Genomic DNA, 18,509 nt, shown 5'->3' on the forward strand with positions numbered 1-18,509 from the left:
CACATCAGCTCTGCCACAGAAGACTCATGAGATCCTTGAGCAAAGCATTTAATCCTGCAACTCTTTCCTGCCTTTTTGCCTTGTAATTCTAACTTGTCTTGACCTCCACATCACCTCCTCCAGGAAGCCTTCTTGGATCCCACAAGCTCCACCTCTCATTGCTCCCAGATTGATACTGCTCAGCCTTTACCCTGTGGTAAGCAGTGATTGTGGACAGGTCACTACAGAGTCCTGCATCTTATCTGAGCATCACAAATGAGGTGCAGAGTAACAGAGGTGTTGGATAGGCCTGAACGCCAGAGAAATACGTTGGATTTTAGCCGTGAGTGATGATGCCTCACTAACATTTTCTACGGTTGGGCCACTCAGATGCCCAGATTGGAACTGCCCCTCCGGTTGTTAGGAAGAAAATGAAATGGAGGTCAGTGAAGAAGCAGTGCAGAATGCAGTGGTCACGTGGAGCAACTGGAACGTGCATACATCACTGCTGCTGCTGCTGCTGCTAAGTCGCTTCAGTCGTGTCCGACTCCGTGAGACCCCATAGATGGTAGCCCACCAGGCTTCCCCGTCCCTGGGATTCTCCAGGCAGGAAAACTGGAGTGGGTTGCCATTTCCTTCTCCAATGCATGAAAGTGAAAAGTGAAAGTGAAGTCACTCAGTCATGTCCGACTCTTAGCGACCCCCAGGACTGCAGCCCACCAGGCTCCTCCGTCCACGGGATTTTCCAGGCAGTGTACATCACTGTGGGTGTGTAAAAGCTACACTCAAGGGTCTGACAGTTTCTTATACAATCAAACATAAATTACCCCATGACCCAGCAATTTCAACCATATGTATTTTCTTAACAGAAATGAAATCTTCCTCTACAAGTCTTATATAAGAATGTTCATTCATAGCAGCTTTCTCATAATAATCCCAAATTAGAAGCAGGCAATATATCAGTCAACAGGGGAATAAACACAGTAATATAGTCAAACCTAGAGTATTACAATACAAGGATGAACTATAAACTATACAAAACATGGATGCATCTCAAAAACTTTGTGATAATTGAAAGATTCTAGAAACAAAAGAATACACACAGTATGATTCTGAAATAGGTTAAACTAATCTACTATGCAGATCGAAAGTGGTCCCCTCTTGGGTTGGGGAGGTGGATTTACTCAAAAGGGCATGTGGAAACTTTGCGGGGTGTTTATATTGCTCTATATTTTAACAGTAGTTTACAACACATTGGTGCATGGATTATCTTTTGATGGAAAATGAAATTCAAGAAGTTCTCCCATTCTATAAAGTGTTTGATAACATTTTACAGCAAGCAGTATCAGGATATGTATATGCCATCTTTTGATAGTGTTTTAAATAATGGAACACTTTATAACAATCTGTAGAAATTCTGTTTTTCCAAATCTGCAATTTTAGTTTTTGCCCTTTCATCTTATCTGATTTTAAAGAGCATGGCAAGATGAAAATAACCTGAGTGTCCATCAGTGGGTGAATAGAATAAGAAACACACACACACGGAACATTACTCAGCCCTAAAAAAGAAAGAAATTCTGACATCAGCAACAACATAGATAAACCTGGAGGACGTTACACCGAGTTGAAAGGGAGACACAGAAAAACTACTGCAATTGCACTTATGTGTGGAATCTTAAAAAAAAAAAAACAGATTCACAGAGGCAGAAAGTAGAACAGTGGTGGGGCAGGGAGGTGGGGAAACGGGGAGACGTTGTCAAAGAATACAAAGTTGTAGTTCAATCCAGGGATGCTTAGATGCTGTAGTTTGGGAAAGAGACAAGCAGGGGAAATTAAATGCTCAGAGAGGCTACCAGATCTTTCTGAACCTGCTTCTCTTGATGCCAAGGGAGGTCACTTCTCCAGACAGACAACACAGAGAGAATCCTAAGTTTTTGCTCCCTCACTTATTCTGTTTGGCACATAATATTAGGAAACCCTACTTCTTTGGGAGATACAAGAAAGCCCCTTGGAAACATTTCAGCTTTTCCAGTACACAATTCCCATTGAGAATATGACTATCCCAGAAATATGCACGCACATACCCTGGAAACATTGCATTCTGTTACAAGGCTATTACAGAACTCCTAGAACCCATCTCCCAGGACATTAATGGACCCACAGGACTCAGGTTAGGAAGCCGACCTTAGAGGTAAGTCAGGTGATTCCTGCACTACCTTCTTCTCAGGTGTGGGTGAGCAGAGTTCTGGGCTCGTACTCAGGGCTCCCCCTTGTGGTGCCCCCCAAATGCCCTAGGTCCCCAGATAGACGAGAGAGTCCTCTGGAGGCAGACCAAGAAGTCTGAGTCCTGACAATGATACCTGCACTCATCTTCAAGGTCCCCTTTTGCTTTTATGACTCAGGAGTTCTGGGACCCGCATCACAGGACGCTCAGAAGGTGACTACTGAAGCCTTTGGGGAAGGTGGGGTGCTATATTTTCCACTGTTGGGATTAAGCTGTTTTAAGAGAATGATTGCAGTCTGGAGTTCGCATCCTTAGGAGATGATAGGGGAAGGGTACTTCCCACAGAAGAAGCCAGAGCAGGGGCACAGAGCAATGTTTATGGGAGGGAGAGCAAGTAGAGTCTGACAGGGACAGACATGCACAGTCTTGGGTGTCACATCAAGCACTTAGGACTCAGTGGGAAGCCATTGTTGAGATGGAACCTGGGGACTAACTTTCAGTTATAGAAAAGCCTCTGGGAATTCCCCCCCAGATAGGAAAGTGGCAGATATGCAATGAGCGGGGGGAGGGGGTCAAAAAATGAGAGAAGGACCGTGAACTCAAACTCACGGGCAAAGATGGTCCCCCTGAAGTCCCAGGCAGGGGCAGGTGTGTGCTGAGAGCTGGGAGCTCACTGGGGTGGAAGGGCCCAAGGAAGCGGGCTGGACACTAGAAGCTGCAACCACACAGGGGCCCTTCCAACTCAGCACCTGCTCTGGACTAGAGGCTGAGGACCTGGGTGAGCAAGGCCCAGCCAGTCCTTGAGAAACTCTTGATTGAAGGGAGGGTGACCCATGACCTGACCATCAACACTTCTGGTGGGAGGGGGTGTCCACAGAGGGGAGGGCAGGTATCTTGAGCAGGGACGGAGGACGGGGGCAGGCAGGACACCAAGTCCGAGTGGAGGGTATAGGTGTGTCTTAGTGGAGGAGGCAGGAAGGGGGTACTGGGGAGGGAAAAGCCTGATCCCTAGTCTGAGGAGTGGAGGAGGGGGGCTTGTTTGGGGAACAGGAATGTGCAGGAGGCGGGGAATGGACCTGAATTTGGGCCCTTCTTCTGGGCTTGTGGCACCGGGGACCAAGGGCAGAGTATCAGCTCCTGGACTCACTGAAGATCCCTGTTCTCAACATGCTGAGCAAGGAGCACTCTGGAAACATCTGTGTCCATGTTCCCCAGGCCCTGGGCTCCCTGTGAGAACTGCTTGAAGCCAGGCCTGCTTCAGCACCTGCTGAGACTACTGTATCAGAGCCCCTGGAGACTCACTGCCGACCCACTTCAGTCCTGGTCTCAGGGTGTAAGCAGGGAAGTCCTGGGTCACATGGTACCTGGATTCAGCCTCCAGGCCCCTCTCAGTCCTGAGTCTGCAGGACAGCGTGCTGGGACACGACTCCGTGGAAGATGCCAGGGCAGCCATGGAGCTCTACCGCATCTCCAGGAGAATTCGAGAGCAGTACGGCTGCCTGCCTGGTGGAGTATCCCGCCCCTGCCCGAGGACTAGATCCTCATCTTTCCAGAGCAAATATCCCCTTGCTTTTGGAAAATGCTTTTTTAGTAGTAAAATGGTTCCATATTCTCTCTACTCCCTCGGATCCTCCTCTTTTTCTTTATTCTCTCTGAGTCAAGTGTTGGTGTACCCCACCCAGCACTGAGAGGGCGATGAACACTTGAGCTGGGACAGGAATACCCTGAATCCTGTGGGCCCAGGGAGCAGACAATGTGACGAATCAATACCCCTCCCTCTGCTTCCCTGTTCCAGTTCCATTTGCTCTTGGGACGGGGGCATTATATCCTGCGGGTGGCACCTGGCTCAGAGGTCCACTCATCCCATTTTGAAATTGGCGCCCTAGCACTGGGGAGCTTCCAGACAAAGGTACAAGAGGAGTGATGGGTGCCCCCTGCTGACCTTCAGTACCTCATCCCTCTGTTCCTACAAGTTCTTGGGCCCCGTGCACAGTGAAGGCCAAACAAACTGAAATGTTGAAGTTTGGACCAGAAAAAGGTTTATTGTAGGGCCATGCAAGAAGACAGGTGGCTTGTGCCTTAAAAAACTCCCTGAGGAGTTTCAGCAAAGCTCTTTTGAAAGCCACGTTGGGGGCAGGGAGCATCGTAGGGTCTGTGATTAGCTCCTGCACCTTTCTTTGATTGGCTGATGGTGGGATAGCAGGGTGGTGTCACAGAGCTGAACTCTATCGGCCCTTAGGCTCCAGGAGACCTGGGGCTATGTGCTTCTGGTCATCAGGCAGTTAACCTCTTCCGTTTGTTGGAGAGGGGGTTGGTTTTCACATCTGTAGAACATCTCAGGAAACGTGCATCACCTACTATTTATTATCTAGAAACTTCAGAGAGGAGCTAAAGCAGAGGATATCGGGGAGGGGCCTGTCCTGGGAAGATCTCATGGGTTCCTGCTCACTTATACTTCCTCTCATTTATAAAAAGAGGGAGCAAGTTAGTGGACTCTGGAGTCTGGAGGAACTAGGATAGAATCCTGGTTCTGCTAGCTGTGTGACCTAGGGTGAGGGACTCAACCTCTCTGTGCCTCAGGTTCACCCTCTGTAAAGTAGGGGAATGTAACCATTCATAGGGTTCTCATGAGATGTTGATACAACCCCCAAGCACCAGGCCTGTCATAGATCAAGCAGCCACCAAGCGTCTGTAACTGTGATTATTCTCTGCACCACAGGCCCACCTAGGAGACCAGTCATCCTCTGCTCCAGGGTCCAGCCTGTGAAGAAATGTTGTGCATAGTGTGTGGGGAGAAGGGTCCAAACTAGAGTAGTGACTGTGAATTGGAAACAGTTTCTGAGTTGTTTTTTAATCTCTGCCTGGGTCCCATTTCAGGTTCACTGAACCAGAATCGCTGGGGTTGGGCAATGGGGTTGGGGCAGAAACCTGCTAGTATTTTGACTTCTAGAGTTATTCTTTTCTTTTATTTATTTAGCTGCATTGAATTTTTTTATCTTGTGGGATCTTTCATTGCAGCACATAGACTCTCTAGTTGCAGTGGACCCAGTTGCTCCATGGCGTGTGATATCTTAGTTCCCTGACCAGGGACTGAACCCATGTGCCCTGCACTGCAAGGCAGATTCTTAACCACTACTACCATGGAAGTCCCATTCTAGAGGTGATTCTGAATGTTAAGACATTGGAATCACCCGAGGAGTTTTTCAGCACCCCAGGACCTGAGCACCGTGTTCTCACAGTTCACCAGGGGCAGCATCACCTGGGGGCTCCTGGGCCCCACCCCAGAATTTCTGATTCAGCAGGTCTCAGGTAGAACCCAGGAATCTGCATTCCCAACAAGTTCCCTGCCTATCAGCTACAAACTGACACTTGCCATCTAGCTCTACAAGGATTAAATCATGTGCTACTGCAGCTGCTGACCTTCAACACCCCCTAAAAGGAGTTCAGGGTGGAGAGCAGGAATGAGGCACTCTGTGCTTGGGGTACTGGCAGGGCAGGTCTTCAGACAGATATTTTCAGGAGCCGATTTTATGAGCCCAATTCTTATACCTCCTCATATCTACAAAAGCACTAAATCCTTCATGGTGACCACTGTTCCGGTGACTAGCAAAAGCTTCATGAGACTAGCTGGAACCTTCTGGAAAAACATGTGCTTGACTGCACATATTCCCCCTTCATGAAAATCATAGATAAATTGCCTCTTTGGAGCAGTTTCTCAGAGCTACCTGAGATCTATCTCCTGGGCTGCAGTCCTCATTTTGCCCCAAATAAAACTTAACGCACAACTGCCATGTCCTTTTTTTTTTAAAATTCGACACCCTCTACCCCCTGCTGATACTCTGTTGCTGGCCTGGGAACAGCGTTTGAGAAGCACTGCTGGAGCATCAGGTGATTATGCTGTGTCATCATGGATAAACCACTGGCCTAGGAGATGAGCACCACTGGGGGGACTCCTATCACCATCAGCCTCACCCCCATCTCTCCCTTGGCTGCTGTTCATGCAGAGAGGGCACAACCCTGCAGGGCGTGTCCTAAACAGCCCACTACATGGATGAGTGTCTCCAGATGAGATTAAGAACCTAAGGGATTCATTCCAGGCCCATCTGACTCTAAACAGACTTCTGTTTGCTTCCTTCCTTTCGCTCTTTCTTCCTGTTTGGTTTGCCCACATCCTATTTTGCCTGTTGCAAGTAAGATGTTGGCCTCACCCACCACTTTCTTTAACTAAAGCAGTCTGGCATTGACCTCGGAGAGACAGCTGTGAATGGTCCTGATGAGAGATCTTAGCTTCCTGCCCAGGAATTGAACCTGGGTAGCCTGGATGAAAACTAAGACTCCTCGCCACCAGGGGCTGGAGGCTAGAATAAAAGTGGCCCTGCTCTTTCCCTCGTTTGAAAGCAAGAACGTTTCAAGAAGGCAAAAACCATAAAAACAGGTACACAGTTTATTATTAGAGACACAGCATAACGTGTGGGAAAACACACAGAGAAACAATTTTTTTTAAGTCAGAAGGAGGCCAGAAATAGACACTTGGAAAGGAGTGCAATAGGAGTTGATTTATGTTGCTTATATAGGATAATCCTTCAAGGTCTTTGTTTACGTTTGACCAAGATGTGTATGCAACTTTTTGCTAAGATGAATCCCAGTGCAGAAGCCTGTGGGTGCATGTCCACACTTATTATGGGGTGCTGCCCTTTTCCTTTTTGAACTACAAGGAGCCTTCCACATATGTGCAGATGGGGAAGTCTTCCTTGACCTTAGGAGTGGGAACTTTTTCTCTGCTTTAACAGAGCTCAGCTTTTGCCACTAGCTTTGTCCTTGGAGTGTCTGGGTGAGAGCAGAGCTTCAGTTTTAGCCCATCTGACAAACACCAGCTGTCTATTCCAGGGGCCCATCTATCCCCTACCTCAGTAATAATTTATGTCCTGTCCTTGGGCTATATCATTCTTTTAAATGTTGTGCTCTGCCGGCCTCCCTCCTTCCCCATCCACCCACCCCACACTCCCAAGAAAAACTTGAGAAGAAACTTTCCCTTTAAGAATAGGGTCACCCAGTAATTTTTACCACCCAGACTAGAAAAACAAAACAGGAAATACCCATCCTATCATCACCTTTAAGGCTGGCAGTGGCCATTACTTCTTCCTGCAGAGGCCTAGGGACACTAAGGCAGGAGGGCACAGGGATGCCCTTCACAAACATGCAGGCAGGTGTCTCCAAGACCATGAGATTTTTTTTGATCGTTTCTTTTGTAACCAAGCAGGACCCTATGGGGGCTTCTTGGACCAGAAAGAAAGTGTTAGTCGCTCAGTTATGTCCAACTCTTGCAACTCCATGGATTGTAGCCCACAGGCTCCTCTGGGATTCTCTAAACAAGAATACTGGAGATCCCTCCCTCAAATCCTCTGCTTTAGCTCCTTTTGAAGTACCTAGAAAACACTATCTGATGCACATTTCCAGAGTTGTTTTACAGATGTGAAAAACCCTGAGTGAATGTGAGACCTTAACCACTTCAAGAGCTGGACTATAAGGAAAGCTGAGCACTGAAGAATTGATGCTTTTGAACTGGGGTGTTGAAGAAGATTCTTGAGAGTCCCTTGGACTGCAAGGAGATCTAACCAGTACATCCTAAAGGAAATCAGTTCTGAATATTCATTGAAAGGACTGATGCTGAAGATGAAATGCCAATACTTTGGCACCTGATGTGAAGAACTGACTCATTTGAAAAGACTCTGATGCTGGGAAAGATTGAAGGCAGGAGGAGAAGGGGACAACAGAGAATGAGATGGTTGGATGACATCGCCGACTCAATGGACATGAGTTTGAGTAAACTCTAGGAGTTGGTGATGGACAGGGAAGCCTGGCGTGCTACAGTTCATGGGGTTGCAGAGTCAGACATGACTGAGTAATTAAACTGAGCTAAACAGAACCACTTCAAGACCTTGAGCACATAGCCCCCAGGACTCCTAGAGGTAAGGACTGATAATCACAGCATTGCATAGGAACTCCTCACTATCCTGAGACCCTCCTCCCTTACCTGGCCTTTAAATATGCTGATACTCTTAGGGGAGTTTAGGGCTTTTGGACATGAGCCACCTTTTTCCTCCCACGACCCTGCAGTTTTTTCTACTCCAAACTCAGACATTCCGCTATTGCTTGGCCTTACAGTGCATAAGGCACAAGAGCTTGCTTTCTGTTACACTTGTTTGATACCCAGAGAGCAGTTGGGATGGAAGGCATCCACCCCTGGCTTCCTCTAAGACACCCTCTAGGCAGCAGGTATTTAGTGAGCTTGCAAAAGTTCTGGAGCCAGTCTCAGGTGGGGCTGAGCAATCCAGGTGGGGTCTCAGAATCCAGTGTCCCTGCTCTAAGCCTCCTGCCCACTGGAAATTACTAACCCTGTGAGTTTTATTTTGCTTTTTTCAGTTAGAAGGGAAGAACACTGTATACCGCCCACCACTGGGAAAAAGGGGACACAATCACTAGCTACCCACCACCACCCCAAACCACCCTCCACACACACACCAACTAAGGCACCACCAAGGGGACAGACACACTTTGGCAATGAGGCCCCTCCGGAGGCTCAGGGTGTGAACAGCTGCACAGAGGGCTGTGTGCTGTGGAGTCAGCACCTTAGGAGGTGGGACGGGGTGGTGGACAGGAAAGGAAGGAGTCTCAGGTCCTGATGGATCAGAAGAAGGAAAATGGGGAGAGATGGTCAGGACACAGGAGATGGGAAAGCCAAGGAAGAACATAAAAGGGCCAAAAAGCAGAAAATGTAGGAAAAATGAGAAAGAGGCAAAATAGATTGTGGGCAACCACACAGAACAGGAAGGACACAGAGCAGAAGGAGGGAAGGAAACAGAAAGGAGAGTGAAATGAGTGGAGAAGGATGTGAGGACGGAGAGAGGGAGCCAGGGAGACGACATCAGACAACATAATATCTCCATAAGTAGAGGGAATCTGGAGTCCGTGGGTGGAGCCTTTCACTGACCAGGCAGCTCGCGATCACCAGGTCGGCCACATAAAGCAGCAAGTTGATAGCTGTCAGAACAGCCACAGCCAGTCGCTGGTCCCAGTTGCACACGTAAGTAGTGAACTCATCTCTGCAGGTCATATCACTGGATCGCTGGGACTGGCCGCCCAGCTCCTCATTGAACTGATAGAGCGGCCAGAGGACCAGAGCGCTGATGTAGAGGAGGATGGAAAACAGGGTCAGCCCAAGCTGGGAAACGGGGAAGCGGATGGGCAGCCAGTTGTCACAGTAGACCAAGCCCAGCAGGATGGCCAGGGTCCCCAGGATGAAACAGGTGGAGTACACAGCCACGCACCACACCAGGGCCGGCTGGTGCTGGTACAGGGAGGTGTTGCTGATGAAGGCGAAGATGATGCAAGCCACAAAGTTCTCCAGCAGCTTGAGCAGGCCATGCACCGTATGCACATAGGTGATGATCCTTCTGGGCCGGTGACCCACCCAGGTCCAGAAAAATTCGGTCCCGTAAGCCACAGCAGCAATGCAAGAGAATGCTGTGGCAGTGATGGCGTGGTTCCGGGTGGGGCCCTGAGGCAAGAACGGGACGTAAGTAGTGGCAGAGATGATGGAGGTTGAGAAGCAGAAGAGGGCGGCATAGCAGGCGTAGTTGATGGGGAAGTTGTACCAGTGGAAGGAAAAGTGGGACCAGAGGTTACTACAGTATTCCACAATGATGATGAGGAGGGTCACAATGTAGCAGAAGCACCAGAAGAACATGAACCAGTTATCTACGCCCACCCGCTGAGTGCCCATGCTGGCCACCAGGGAGGAGGCCACGCCAGTGGAGAGCAGCTGCAGCAGGCGGACGGAGCAGCCCACCACAGTCCAGGAGCAAAGGCCTGGGGGTGACGACATGGCCGGCATGGTGGTTCAGATGGTCAAATTGGTCACTGTCCCGGGTAAGCCCTGGCCTTCGCTGAGGACCCACGAGAGAAAGATCCAGCTCCGGAGGTGGATTAAGTCAGATACCAGGGAAAGGCTTAGGGTCCTGTGATGGATGAGGCTCAGGATCCGTGGAGCTAGAACCAGTAGCCCAGACACCTGCATAACAGCGCAGCCGCTCCAGAATGATTCTCCCCACCCATCACCCTTGGCCTTGTCAGGACACTTGTCTTATCCCAAACCTCACAGCTGGGTTGGGTCTGGCACCAAACCGTGAACGTTTTTCACCTCTTTGTGCTGCGTGCCATTATCTATGGAGACACATGGTCCTTATCTGCAAGCCCAACCCTTCAAGGCTCTGAAAAATGTAGAAACTTGTAAAAAGTCATTTGAAACAAATTTGATCTGAACAGACATAAGTCAATCTATGACCTATATTTATTTCACTTAGTGTGAATGTTCAAAAGTTTGGTTGAAGAAACACTACTGCGTTTGATTGCAAGGTGCTTTCAGACCCCATTGTGGTGTGAGGTCATACAGAGTAGATGCAACATGCCACCTGCCTAAAGGTGAAAAATTCTGAATTTTGGAGTATATCTGACCCCAACAATTTCGTAAAAGGCAATATGGATTGTACTGCTAACTCCATTTTACAGATAAGAAAGCTAATGCTTGAGGGAAAAAAATCTCTCCCCTAAGGTCCTATGCCTAGGAAGTGGGAACTTCAGATGAAAATGCCAATGCTGTGAGTTTGAACCTTTTGTTCCACTGTGCACATGTCCTCAGGGCCCGTGGGTGGGAGCCCAGGACAAAAGCTCAGGACTCTGGGACCCAGGACCCACCTTCAGGGCCACAGCCTCCTTCCACAGCCCCCGAAGACACACGTGTCCCAGCCTGTCCTCCCTGCAGCATCACTAGAAGGAGCTACCATCTGAGGGAAACAGCCCCACCTGGAGGAGGGCAGCTCCAGGGGTGAACAGGGAAGAGCCATGGAGTGAGGGCAAGGCCGTGGGGACAAGGTGACATGGGAAATAGGAACTGTTGTGAATCCTCCCCACCCTGGGGAATTTTGCCTTCACATGTGACTCTTCCCCACATGGAAAGGGAGACCCCAAACCAGCATGACACCAAGGTGAGTGTCTTGGAGGAACCAAGAAACAAATATTAAAATGCCAGCTTTTTAAGCTCCAAAGCTGCCATCCAAGAGAATCTAACCCCCCTTTTTTTTAATTTTTATTTTTACTTTATTTTACTTTACAACACTGTATTGGTTTTGCCGTACATTGACATGAATCCACCATGGGTGTACATGCGAACACAAACATGAACCCCCCTCCCACCTCCCTCCCCACAACATCCCTCTGGGTCATCCCCGTGCACCAGCCCCAAGCATGCTGTATCCTGCATCGGACACAGACTGGTGATTCGATTCTTACATGATAGTATACATGTTTCAATGCCATTCTCCCAAATCATCCCACCCTCTCCCTCTCCCTCTGAGTCCAAAAGTCTGCTATACACATCTGTGTCTCTTTTGTTGTCTTGCATCCAGGGTCATCATTGCCATCTTTCTAAATTCCATATATATGTGTTAGTATACTGTATTGGTGTTTTTCTTTCTGGCTTACTTCACTCTGTATAATTGGCTCCAGTTTCATCCACCTCATCAGAACTGATTCAAATGTATTCTTTTTAACGGCTGAGTAATACTCCATTGTGTATATGTACCACAGCTTTCTTATCCATTCATCTGCTGATGGACGTCTAGGTTGTTTCCATGTCCTGGCTATTAGAAACAGTGCTGCGATGAACATTGGGGTACATGTGTCTCTTTCAATTCTGGTTTCCTTGGTGTGTATGCCCAGAAGTGGGATTGCTGGGTCATATGGCAGTTCTATTTGCAATTTTTTAAGGAATCTCCACACAGTTTTCCATAGTGGTTGTACTAGTTTGCATTCCCACCAACAGTGTAGGAGGGTTCCCTTTTCTCCACACCCTCTCCCAGCATTTACTGCTTGCAGATTTTTGGATCGCAGACATTCTGACTGTTGTGAAGTGGTACTTCATTGTGGTTTTGATTTGCATTTCTCTAATAATGAGTGATGTTGAGCATCTTTTCATGTGTTTGTTAGCCATCTGTATGTCTTCTTTGGAGAAATGTCTATTTGGTTCTTTGGCCCATTTTTTAATTGGGTCGTTTATTTTTCTGGAATTGAGTTGCATACGTTGCTTGTATATTTTTGAGATTAGTTGTTTGTCAGTTGTTTCATTTGCTACTATTTTCTCCCATTCAGAAGGCGTCTTTTTACCTTGCTTATATTTTCCTTTGTTGTGCAGAAGCTTCTAATTTTAATTAGATCCCATTTGTTTATTTTTGCTTTTATTTCCAGAATTCTGGGAGGTGGATCATAGAGGATCCTGCTGTGATTTATGTCGGAGAGTGTTTTGCCTATGTTCTCCTCTAGGAGTTTTGTAGTTTCTGGTCTTACGTTTAGATCTTTAATCCATTTTGAGTTTATTTTTGTGCATGGTGTTAGAAAGTGTTCTAGTTTCATTCTTTTACAAGTGGTTGCCCAGTTTCCCCAGCACCACTTGTTAATGAGATTGTCTTTTCTCCGTTGTATATTCTTGCCTCCTTTGTCAAAGATAAGGTGTCCATACGTGTGTGGATTTATCTCTGGGCTTTCTATTTTGTTCCATTGATCTATATTTTTGTCTTTGTGCCAGTATCATACTATCTTGATGACTGCGGCTTTGTAGTAGAGCCTGAAGTCAGGCAGGTTGATTCCTCCAGTTCCATTCTTCTTTCTCAAGATTGCTTTGGCTATTCGAGGCTTTTCGTATTTCCATACAAATTGTGAAATTATTTGTTCTAGCTCTGTGAAAAATACCGTTGGTAGCTTGATAGGGATTGCATTAAATCTATAGATTGCTTTGGGTAGTATACTCATTTTCACTATATTGATTCTTCCAATCCATGAACATGGTATATTTCTCCATCTATTAGTGTCCTCTTTGATTTCTTTCACCAGTGTTTTATAGTTTTCTATATATAGGTCTTTAGTTTCTTTAGGTAGGTATATTCCTAAGTATTTTATTCTTTTCGTTGCAATGGTGAATGGAATTGTTTCCTTAATTTCTTTTTCTACTTTCTCATTATTAGTGTATAGGAATGCAAGGGATTTCTGTGTGTTGATTTTATATCCTGCAACTTTACTATATTCAATGATTAGCTCTAGTAATTTTCTGGTGGAGTCTTTAGGGTTTTCTATGTAGAGGATCATGTCATCTGCAAACAGTGAGAGTTTTACTTCTTCTTTTCCAATTTGGATTCCTTTTATTTCTTTTTCTGCTCTGATTGCTGTGGCCAAAACTTCCAGAACTATGTTGAATAATAGCAGTGAAAGTGGGCACCCTTGTCTTGTTCCTGACTTTAGGGGAAATGCTTTCAATTTTTCACCATTGAGGATAATGTTTGCTGTGGGTTTGTCATATATACCTTTTATTATGTTGAGGTATGTTGCTTCTATTCCTGCTTTCTGGAGAGTTTTTATCATAAATGGATGTTGAATTTTGTCAAAGGCCTTCTCTGCATCTATTGAGATAATCATATGGCTTTTACTTTTCAATTTGTTAATGTGGTGAATTACATTGATGGATTTGCAGATATTGAAGAATCCTTGCATCCCTGGGATAAAGCCCACTTGGTCATGGTGTATGATCTTTTTAATGTGTTGTTGGATTCTGATTGCTAGAATTTTATTGAGGATTTTTGCATCTATGTTCATCAGTGATATTGGCCTGTAGTTTTCTTTTTTTGTAGTATCTTTGTCAGGTTTTGGTATTAGGGTGATGGTGGCCTCATAGAATGAGTTTGGAAGTTTACCTTCCTCTGCAATTTTCTGGAAGAGTTTGAATAGGATAGGTGTTAGCTCTTCTCGAAATTTTTGGTAGAATTCAGCTGTGAAGCCGTCTGGACCTGGGCTTTTGTTTGCTGGAAGATTTCTGATTACAGTTTCAATTTCCGTGCTTGTGATGGGTCTGTTGAGATTTTCTATTTCTTCCTGGTTTAGTTTTGGAATATTGTACTTTTCTAAGAATTTGTCCATTTCTTCCACGTTGTCCACTTTATCGGCATATAATTGCTGATAGTAGTCTCTTATGATCCTTTGTATTTCTGTGTTGTCTGTTGTGATCTCTCCATTTTCATTTCTAATTTTATTGATTTGATTTTTCTCTCTTTGCTTCTTGATGAGTCTGGCTAATGGTTTGTCAATTTTATTTATCCTTTCAAAGAACCAGCTTTGGGCTTTGTTGATTTTTGCTATGGTCTCTTTTGTTTCTTTTGCATTTATTTCTGCCCTAATTTTTAAGATTTCTTTCCTTCTACTAACTCTGGGGTTCTCCATTTCTTCCTTTTCTAGTTGCTTTAGGTATAGAGTTAGGTTATTTATTTGACTTTTTTCTTGTTTCTTGAGGTATGCCTGTATTGCTATGAACTTTCCTCTTAGCACTGCTTTTATAGTGTCCCACAGGTTTTGGGTTGTTGTGTTTTCATTTTCATTAGTTTCTATGCATATTTTGATTTCTTTTGTGATTTGTTGGTTATTCAGAAGTGTGTTGTTCAACCTCCATATTGGAGGTTGGAATTTTTGTTGGAATTTTTGTTGGAATTTTTAATATTTTTTCTTCTGTAATTGAGATCTAATCATAATGCATTATGGTCAGAAAAGATGCTTGGAATGATTTCGATTTTTTAAAATTTATCAAGGTTAGATTTATGGCCCAGGATGTGATCTATCCTGGAGAAGGTTCCGTGAGCACTTGAGGAAAAGGTGAAATTCATTGTTCTGGGGTGAAATGTCCTATAGATATCAATTAGGTCTAACTGGTCTAATGTATCATTTAAAGTTTGCGTTTCTTTGTTAATTTTCTGTTTAGTTGATCTGTCCATAGGTGTGAGTGGTGTATTAAAGTCTCCCACTATTATTGTGTTACTGTTAATTTCCCCTTTCATACTTGTTAGCATTTGTCTTACATATTGCTGTGCTCCTAAGTTGGGTGCATATATATTTATAATTGTTATATCTTCTTCTTGGATTGATCCTTTGATCATTATGTAGTGGCCTTCTTTATCTCTTTTCACAGCCTTTGTTTTAAAGTCTATTTTATCGGATATGAGTATTGCCACTCCTGCTTTCTTTTGGTCTCTATTTGCGTGGAATATCTTTTTCCAGCCCTTCACTTTCAGTCTGTATGCGTCCCTTGTTTTGAGGTGGGTCTCTTGTAAGCAGCATATAGAGGGGTCTTGTTTTTGTATCCATTCGGCCAATCTTTGTCTTTTGGTTGGGGATTCAACCCATTTATGTTTAAGGTAATTATTGATAAGTATGATCCCGTTACCATCTACTTTATTGTTTTGGGTTCGGGTTTATACACCCTTTTTGTGTTTCCTGTCTAGAGAATATCTTTTAAAATTTGTTGGAGAGCTGGTTTGGTGGTGCAGAATTCTCTCAGCTTTTACTTGTCTGTAAAGCTTTTGATTTCTCCTTTGTATTTGAATGAGATCCTTGCTGGGTACAGTAATCTGGGCTGTAGGTTATTTTCTTTCATCACTTTAAGTATGTCTTGCCATTCCCTCCTGGCCTGAAGAGTTTCTATTGAAAGATCAGCTGTTATCCTTATGGGAATCCCCTTGTGTGTTATTTGTTGTTTTTCCCTTGCTGCTTTTAATATTTGTTCTTTGTGTTTGATCTTTGTTAATTTGATTAATATGTGTCTTGGGGTGTTTTGCCTTGGGTTTATCCTATTTGGAACTCTCTGTGTTTCTTGGACTTGGGTGATTATTTCCTTCCCCATTTTGGGGAAGTTTTCAACTATTATCTCCTCAAGGATTTTCTCATGGTCTTTCTTTTTGTCTTCTTCTTCTGGGATTCCTATAATTCAAATGTTGAAGCGTTTCATGTTGTCCTGGAGGTCTCTGAGATTGTTCTCATTTCTTTTAATTCATTTTTCTTTTTTCCTCTCTGATTCATTTATTTCTACCATTCTATCTTCTATTTCACTAATCTATCTTCTGCCTCCATTATTCTACTATTTGTTGCCTCCAGAGTGTTTCTGATCTCATTTATTGCATTATTCATTATATATTGACTCTTTTTTATTTCTTCTAGGTCCTTGTTAAACCTTTCTACATCTTCTCAATCCTTGTCTCTAGGCTATTTATCTGTGATTCCATTTTGATTTCAAGATTTTAGATCATTTTCACTATCAATATTTGGAATTCTTTCTCAGGTAGATTCCCTATCTCTTCCTCTTTTGTTTGGTTTGGTGGGCATTTCTCCTGTTCCTTAACCTGCTGAGTATTCCTCTATCTCTTCATCTTGGTTATATTGCTGCGTTTGGGGTGTCTTTTTAATATTCTGGTAATTTGTGGAGTTCTCTTTATTATGGAGCTTCCTTACTGTGGGTGGGGTTGTATCAGTGGCTTGTCAAGGTTTCCTGGTTAGGGAGGCTTGTGTTGGAGTTCTGGTGGGTGGAGCTGGGTTTCTTCTCTCTGGAGTATAGTGGAGTGACCAGTAATGGGTTATGAGACATCAAATGTTTTGGAGTAGCTTTGAGCTGCCTGTATATTGAAGCTCAGGCATGTGTTCCTGTGTTGCTGGAGAATTTGCGTGGTATGTCTTGCTCTGGAACTTGTTGGCCCTTGGGTGGAGCTTGGTTTCAGTGTAGGTATGGAGGCGTTTGATGAGCTCCTATTGCTTAATGTTCCCTGAATTCAGGAGTTCTCTGATGTTCTCAGGCTTTGGACTTAAGCCTCCTGCTTCTGGTTTTCAGTTTTATTTTTACAGTAGCCTCTAGATTTCTCCATCTATACAGCACCAATGATAAAACATCTAGGTTAAAGATGAAAAGTTTCTCCACATTGAGGGACACCCAGAGAGGTTCACTGAGTTACATGGAGAAGAGAAGAGGGAGGGGGTAGTTAGAGATGACTGGAATGAGATGCGGTGAGATCGAAAGAGGAGAGAGCAAGCTAGCCAGTAGTCACTTCCTTATGTGCGCTCCATAGTCTGGACCACTCAGAGGTATTTACATAGTTATACAGGGAAGAGGAGAGGGAGGAAGTAGACAGAGGTGGCCAGGAGGATAAGAGAGAGGAATGAAAGGGAGAGAGACAAATCCTGCCAGTAACCAGTTCCTTAGGTGTTCTCCACCGTCTGGAACACACAGAGATTCACAGAGTTGGATAGAGAAGAGATGGGGGAGGAAAGAGACAGAGGACACCTGGTGGAGAAAAAGGAGAGTCCAAAGGAGGAGAGAGTGGTCAAGCCAGTAATCTCGCTCTCAGGTAAAATTGGGTAGTGAAGTTTGGGTTTTTAAATGTACAAAATTGACAACAAAAACCTAAGAGCAAAGATTAAAAATCTAGAGTAGAGGTTGGATTTTCAAAAATACAATATTAAAGAAAAGAAGCAGAAGGAAGAAAAAAAAAAGCCACAAGAATTATTAAAAAACTCCAACAACAACCACATAAAGACTATATATGGTGTTTGCCTTAAAAAAAGAGTCTTTTTTTTTGAAAAGTAATAGTAGGTTATAGCAATAAAAATTAGAGGAGAAATAGAAGACTTAACAATTAAAAAAAAAAGTTAGGGAAAAAAAAGCAAGAAAAAAAAGAGGGGAAAAAAATTAATGATTGTAAAAATAGTAAAGATAAATCTGACCCTTCTCTGATGCGGTGGGCAGTGTGGGGTCACTTCCAAGGCGGTTCCCTCTGTTTAACTTCTTCTGTTTGCTGGTTTTTTAGGCTCACTAGTTCAGTTGCACTGTGGGGAGGGGGGATGCTGCAAACAAATAGCACTGTCGTGTGCACACAGTGTCTCAGCCCCGCTGGACCTGTCCCTTCTTGCGGCGCACAAACCACTCCGGTCTACGATGCTCAGCCAGGAACCATCTGAGGCCAGCCCTAGGCTGCGTGCACCTGCCCGGTCTAAGCCACTCAGGTTCAGCGCTCAGGTAGCCCTCAGAGGCTCAGATTCAGTTGGGACTGCGTTTTGTGCCCTTCCCAGGTCTGAGTAGCTCAGGAGTTTGGAAAGCGCAGTCGATGCGACTTGTCACCTTCTCTGTCTCTGCTGCTCAGTTTTCTGGGTGTACTGCTGGCGCCTCTTGTGAGGCAGATGATGACTGTCCAGCACCCCCAGAAGTCTTAGCAAAGAAGCCTGCTTGCAGTTTGGTAGGTAGAGTCTCTCCGGGGCTGCAATTGCCCTTTTCCAGCCCTTAGGGCTCTGGCTGCCTGTCCCCAGTGGGGGATGGTCTGCAGCTGGCTTTTTCCGTTCTGTCCTTTGTTCTGTGCGCGGTCCTGGTGGTGTCTTATGTTCGAGCTTTTCGCGT

General features: G+C 45.1%; 1 protein-coding gene across 1 annotated transcript; it reads right to left on the reverse strand.

The window, feature by feature from the left end:
* Positions 1-6,633: 6,633 nt before the first annotated feature.
* On the reverse strand, positions 6,634-10,306 carry LOC138423885 (myeloid-associated differentiation marker-like). The gene has a single exon (XM_069560268.1). It carries the CDS (start codon positions 10,095-10,097, stop codon positions 9,129-9,131), a length of 969 nt encoding a protein of 322 aa, XP_069416369.1. The 5' UTR covers positions 10,098-10,306; the 3' UTR covers positions 6,634-9,128.
* Between the last annotated feature and the right edge of the window lie 8,203 nt (positions 10,307-18,509).

This window comes from Ovis canadensis, chromosome 18 (assembly GCF_042477335.2).
Source record: "Ovis canadensis isolate MfBH-ARS-UI-01 breed Bighorn chromosome 18, ARS-UI_OviCan_v2, whole genome shotgun sequence".
Taxonomy (NCBI): domain Eukaryota; kingdom Metazoa; phylum Chordata; class Mammalia; order Artiodactyla; family Bovidae; genus Ovis; species Ovis canadensis.